At 37.4% G+C, this 7,143-nt stretch overlaps 1 protein-coding gene across 1 annotated transcript in view; it reads right to left on the reverse strand.

Moving 5' to 3' along the window:
* Positions 1-6,844, reverse strand: part of ska2 (spindle and kinetochore associated complex subunit 2) — a 44,451-nt gene extending 37,607 nt beyond the window's left edge. Inside the window, exons 1-2 of the mRNA XM_047380084.1 lie at positions 6,719-6,844; positions 2,983-3,075 (exon numbers count right to left, since the gene is read on the reverse strand). Coding sequence (XP_047236040.1) covers positions 2,983-3,075; positions 6,719-6,751 — 126 coding nt within the window. The 5' untranslated portion in view covers positions 6,752-6,844. The remainder of the gene's footprint in view (positions 1-2,982; positions 3,076-6,718) is intronic.
* Positions 6,845-7,143: the final 299 nt, after the last annotated feature.

Below are 7,143 nucleotides of genomic sequence, written 5' to 3' on the forward strand. Positions count from 1 at the left end.
TCGTTTATTGTTGTTAAGTTATTTCTAAGACTAACTTAACCTCATTTATAGGTTCCTCAAGATAAGCTTTGGTTCTCAAACATGGATAACACTAAATGGTAATAGTGCATAATTTTATACCCACTCTTCGAAGCTGACATGATTTTAGAAAACTTTACCATTAGCCAGACCACAGGGTAAAAGGAAGCAGGAACAGACTCAGCCACACGGAGGGAACCCAGATGTCACTCAAAGGTCCAATATGATCAGAAAAAATTAGCGCATTGGCCTAAATTTCAGCGCAGCAGTGTCAATTTTTAGAGTAACAGCCCGCTACACTGAAATGCGCTTCATTTTACTTTGTAGTTTTAGTTGGATTGTTCTAGTGTGGGAATTTTTTTTTAATCATTCATATGTTTATTGTCGATATCCTGTTATCTATACCGGATGCCTCCTGGACGCCTTCCTCGGGAGGTGTTCCAGGCACGTCCCACCAGGAGGAGGCCCAGGGGACGGCCCAGGACACGCTGGAGGGACTATGTCTCTCGGCTGGCCTGGGAACGCCTTGGGCTCCCCCTGGAGGAGCTGGAGGAGGTGTCTGGAGAGAGGGACGTCTGGGCGTCTCTGCTGAGTCTGCTGCCCCCGCGACCCGGTCCTGGATAAGCGGAAGACGACGAACGAATGTTTATTGTGTTTAATAGTTATTAGTTCTTATTAATGGCTCGGGTTTGCCAATCTGCTCTTAAACCAGATGTTTGTCTCAACTCGATCCAAGGTTGTGACCATGCAAGGAGTTGTTGCCAAGGAATGTGGGGAGCCAGGGCTATCTCAGGAAGCGCTGAATGTCCTTGGTATTGAGGGTTTCTGTTATCAGTTCCTGTTTATTGCATGCTTGTATAAGATACTGTGTTGACTCTACTCTTTATCCTTTATGGCTTTGAAGAAGCTGACTGTGTTCAGTGGAGCGAAAAAGGTCACTGTATGCATACAATCTGTTAATATACTTTTTTCTGATCCAATAGATTTTAAAGGATTACATTTAATTTTTCTGTGATTCTTTTACTACCAGTCTTGCTTCCAGAATAAAAGATCCATCAGGAGAGGCGAGGGGTTTTCTCCAGCACTAGTATAGTAAAGAGTTTGTTAATTGGAATATCCTTAACTTGTAGTTGAATAATTTTTGTTAATAAATTCTTATTCCATGTGTGTGCAGAGTTTTGCTGTTCAGTAATGCCAACGCTTGATTCACCCTTTTCTCTATTGTCCTAATACCACCACCAAATTGGGCTGGTATTCACAGGACAACACCTAACAGACCAAATTATTATTTAATGAAATGTTAAATAATATAGACATTACAATTATCACAACAGTTAGGTGACATATTTGAGTCTTTAAGTCCACTTCAGATACAATTTGCACTCTGCAGGATCTCTGAAGCCTAATGAAAATCTGTGAATACAGATTAGTGCCTATATTTCCTTCTACTGGAACATAAACTGTAAGTCTTCAGAAGTCTGCAAATATACAGTGTAGTTCAGTGAGGATATTTTCCAAGCACAATGTCCCATTATATTGAAAACCCAAAAACACTTATAGACAGAGACTGGTTTGACATCGTAAGTTAACATTTTTGAGTCGGTATGGGGCACTGGCCTATACATTAACCAAACGGAGGGTAGGACAACATTTGAATTAGAATTGAGAATATGATCTACTATACCTCTGTATTACCTGCTTCAGTGTGTCATGCTTTTAATGGTACTTGTTAATGCAGTTGTTTGTACAGAGGGTGTTCAAAAACCCCAGTTATTACTGTGCTCTACATTCCTCTTTTCCAACAAAACTGGTAATTACTAGGGATGTTCCGATCCAATATTGATATTGGAAATTGGTTTGATAATAGCCAAAATACGAATATCTGATTTCGCCCTGCATCTAAAATCTCCAATATAACCTTGCTGATAGAAGCACTCAGCTCCAGCATTCCGCTCCATTATTTAGTCCACTCCAGGATTTCTATCCAGCAGAGCTTATATTCCGCACGCAGAGCCAACGTGATCACAGCCTCTGCTAGCAGAGAAGCAGACACTACACTACTGTAGTAAGAGCGATGTCAGGGGTGTGGCTGTACTTTTCGTTAAAGTCTGAAAAAGATGTTGCAACTGAGTGAAAAACTTGTCATGCAAAAGTTTTCCTGTGGTGGCACAGAACTGCAACAGGTCCTTCGGTGGTGCTTAACCTTGGGCCAATTATTGAAATGGAGAGCTACCTCAGTGAGGCTTCTATTGAACATAAGAACAATCGTTTACATAACTGCAGAGCCAACCAAGCTCATCTCCCCACCCTTGCAGCAACAGCAGCTAAATTCCTCTGTGCTCACTGCACGGGTGTTGAGAGCGAGATGCTCTTTAGCACAGGGTCAATTATCATTGACGAGCAGAGGAGCATGCTGAAACACATACATCATGCTCGGACTGCAGAAAGTGGAGATGAAGCAGTAGGAAAGGTACCCATCAATTTAGTTAACTGACTATTTTTGCTCTTGTTAGTAGAGTGATATGTTTATTTTATTTATACTGAGGTGACCTTGAAATGTTATGTTGCACTTTAAAAGTATGATTTGTTCTTATTAGATTTATTGAGGTTTTCTCAGGGTCTTCTAATTCTAATAGTTTATAGTTTATGTAACCCACTGGTTAATAGTAAATGGATCAGCCGTTCTCATACCTATTATTGTTGACAATACAATCATACATAATAAAAGTATGTAGGATTTGTGCTGATATCGTATCAGTATCAGCCAATACCCAAAGCTGCAATATCGGTATCGTATTGGGATTGAAAAAGTCGTTGTACCTCTTATAATAACTGTCAGCCAGAAGTGAAGAAAATGTGTTTAGAACCGGTTAACAACAGCTACTTAGTGTTTCGTAAACAGAGAGCTGGACCAACTAGTACAGGCAGTAGCTGTTGGGAGAAATGAAAGCTGTGAGTTACCACCTCAGCAGAGCATCCGCTGACTGCTGCACTGTTGATGAAATCCAGCTTCAGCCGCCTCTCAATGTATTCCAGATCAGCCTCTGACTTCAAGAACTAAAATGACAAAAACAGTAATAAACACATTATATCTCTAAAGACAAATGTAATCTATTGATCTATAGAACTGCAGTGTCTGTTTGACAAGGACCAATTCATTAAATAAGCCTGCACCTTTGTAATTCTTTATTATCGATATCCTGTAGAAAATCTAAAAGATCTCTAGCTGATTTATAATGCTGATTAAATTCTATTGTTAGTTGCAAGATCATATTTCTCCAGTTTATTGCTGTTATCATTAGCACTTTGTGAAAAACTATAGGATTTAAAAGTAATTATAATAAAAAATGACTAAGCTTCTTCTTACATTAGATATCTTATTGTTCAATAAGTTCCCACCACAGCACTTGACTTCTAGAACTATTAGACTGCATGTTTACTGGTGGATTCTAGAGTTTCAAAGAACAGAAAGGGAGTTCTGTAATCTGCCTCCACTCCTGCTAAAGTAGCCATGACTTTTTTGGCCATGAGGCAGAAACCCTAATTTGGACCAAGCTTACAGTGTACTCCATTGGAGTCCCTAGATATGACTTGTTATCAAATAATTTAGGATGACGTACTGTAGCAACAAGGTGAACTCTTATTGAGACTCCATTCATCTTGTGTTAAAAGAGAATACTTTAAATAGCTTTGATAGGTCAAGCAAAACCAAATTCATGTCAGAAACCCCCCCAGGCCACAACCATACTTCCATTCTCTGCCAAACCAGCACAGGTGCAGGGTTGGAAAAATTTCAGAGGACCATGGGCACCTCCCCACGCCCCTTGGTGTTTGCATGTGCGTCGTCCTATGAATGGAGATGCTTGAGATGTACATCCACTTACCCAAACCAGGGTAACAGGGGTGAGTAAAAGAAGAGTTTTTTTATACATCTATCTAAATGTTTTGATTTATTGTGACACGAAGAAAGGACCAGCGCGACCTCTATTATTTCTCTCTTTAGTTGTAAAGGAATTAACAGCTATTGTGGCTAATAATAAAACGAGTGAAGGTGCAAACAGTGGACCCAGACTAACCCTGCCAATTGGACCAGAAACTAGTCAGGACCTGTACCTACCTACTCTGCTGACTGTAGTTGATCAAAGAAAATATTTCAGATGTTTCTTTGCTGTTGAACAATTAGACTTCCATAATCCATATGTGACCTAATCAGTCGTGTGTTAATACAATTTAAAGCTCCCCTATCTGCTCCCCAACCACTGCCTGCCAAACATCTCATATTTAACATTTCTTACATTTATCTATCACTTCCTCTATATACACTATATGATTTTTTCATCAAACCATATTCCTAAAACGTTTGTACATTTTACTTATTCTCAGTCTTGATTATATTATTCTCTCCCTTTTTTTTCTGTGTAAACACTATACTTTGTTTTTCAACTGAGAAATTAAGTGCCCACTGAAACCCTAATTTCTCTAATCTAATAATCTCAGTTTGTATTTTCTTTACAGTAAACTGTTTTTCTAACCCTTTTCCATATGGCTCCATCTGCAAAAAGTGAACCCATTTAATTTATCCTTAAGGAAAAAACAATAATGGACATATAATACTTCCTTGAAGAGTTCCATTTTCTTGACACCTCTTGACCAATTCTGACTTGAATAGCTCTATGTAATAAAATTTATTTAGCAATACTTCAACCCACATCATGTCATACGCTCAATATCTCAATATCAAACAATTCAGTAACTATACTTTATTTACTTGTGCTCTCCTGATTTCATGCTCTAAACAATCTTTGGTCATTAGTACTGTATATCTTCCTTTTCAAAAACCAATTTGATATTTAGATACATACCCTTTAATATTTAAATAAAATGTTGATATAATACTAATTATCTTTTCCACTATTTTACATATACAGTATTTGATGTTAAAGGAATAGGTCTATCAATTTCTGGTTTTGTGTTATCTTTTCCTGGTTTGGCTATTGGAACAATGGCTGACTCCTTCCAGCTCTCTCCCTCCTCCCAGACTTCATTGTATGACTTAATTATGTCTTTAGCTGTTTCATTGAGATTTTCTGTCATTATGTACCAGATCTGATATTTACCGGGTGTTGTATTTTATTTTCCTGAGTGCAAAGTTTACCTCTGCTTTTGTAAATGGTTCATTCATTAAGTTTTGTTCCTTAAGTATTCTGTAATAAATCTTTGTATATCAGTTTTGTGACTTCCCTACCTTTCCTTCCTTCATCACCATTACTTGAACTGAATTTTATTAAATGTTTTAGCTAGTATTTCAGCTTTTTCTCCATCTTCTATTATAGCTGTTACCTATTTTTAATATTCAATATCCATATTGTTTTCAAATATGATTCATTCTTTTCAAAACTTCTCCAAACTTTTCCAAAATTCTTTTAGCATTCTTAATGACTTTCTTTGACATTGCTTGATTTCTTTTATACTCAATTACAATGAACTGGATTACTTTGAAGAACTTTAAATGCTTTATTTCTTAACTTTATTACCTCAGCACATTTACTTGGCCACCATGGTACATTTTGCTGTCTTCCTCCTTTATTGAATTTTGTGCAGATTCAATAACTGATTTACAAACACACACATTTATATTATTTAAATCCTTTTTAATGTCTATTTTTCTAACTTCTATTGATTTAAATATCTGCATGTAATCCAGTCTGCCTTATTAAAGTTCAATTTCTTATTTACTTTTATACGCTTATTTTATGTTAATTCAGTTATGATTTTAATGGCATTAATCATTACCAACTGTTGTTTTTATCTAAGTCCTCTCACAGACACCAGCCAATAAGTTTGATACCAGTGTTAAATCAATAACTCATTATGCTCCTATTATTACATTAATTATTCTTCCCCATTCCATCATCAAGACATACTAAATTTTTCCTATCAATTCTTCTATAACAGATGAGTGAAGCTGCCCCCCCCCCCCCCCCCCCCCCCCCCCACCTTCTTCAAATTAAACAAAGGTGTCAAATGTTTGTGCTACTTTTGTACCGATTTATGCAGCAACATTTTTCATTTGTGCCACTGTCATTTTGAAGATATTAATGAAAGCTTCCAGAGGTCGCCAAAGGTCAACCAGCCCCCCCACCTTCTTCAAGCAATGCCAATGGAAGAATCATGTTGAACAAATGATAGGCCTGCATCTAGGCTGAACTTTGCTGCCCTTTCACACATACATACAGGCATGTTTGATGACCTTTAGTGACCCCGGATAACTTTGATTAACAATTTTAAAATGATAGCGGCACAAATGAAACTTTTTGGAATTTCTTCGGAATCTCCTCTTTCGTCTCGTTTCTCCGAATTGCTTCCTTCCAATTCCCGTTTATTTCTCTGGCTTTCAAACATTCTCCCACCTCTATCTTGCCTCTGCCATGTATGTAATCTACCTTTCCCACTACGTACTGGTGTCCACCCATCCAAATCCATACCATCCTCATTATGTCATACCCCTGTTTCCATTCTGAACCATTCACATACCAGTTTATGCAACAAAAAAAAAAAAAATCATTCCTTTTTGGTTTTGTTGCTTAAATTCCGCGCTAAAACAGTCCGCCTTTAGCGTAACCGCGACCCAGATCGACTTCCCCGGAATACATAGTCTCAAACATTCTGCATTAACCTATCGACCTTACACAGTACTGACCCTGGTCTCAAGCTTTTCAACCGTTGGCTCCATTCTTTTTCTTTTTCTTTTTGCTTCTTCTGCTTGGGCTTCTACGGCTTCTTCTTCTTCTTGTTTTAATGGCGATTGGCAAGCAAAGTTTTGGTGCATTACTGCCACCAACTGGAATAGAGTCTGTAAAATGCTACATGTATTTATAAAATACATATTTTTATTTAAAAAAAACGATGTTATCCGGGTTAACTTTTTAAGGTATATTGACAAAAAAGAATTAAATTCCAAACTATAGTATTTGTCCAAAATATTCAGTTGTAACTTTTTGTCTTGTAAATTACGTATCAGTTCCCTTCTTTCTACTGCATATTTGGTGCAAAACAGTAAAATATATTCCACTGATTCTTCATGAAAACCAAAGTCACATTTCCCTGTAGCATGTTTCCCTAATT

The sequence above is a fragment of the Girardinichthys multiradiatus genome, chromosome 11 (genome assembly GCF_021462225.1).
Source record: "Girardinichthys multiradiatus isolate DD_20200921_A chromosome 11, DD_fGirMul_XY1, whole genome shotgun sequence".
Classification (NCBI taxonomy): Eukaryota; Metazoa; Chordata; class Actinopteri; order Cyprinodontiformes; family Goodeidae; genus Girardinichthys; species Girardinichthys multiradiatus.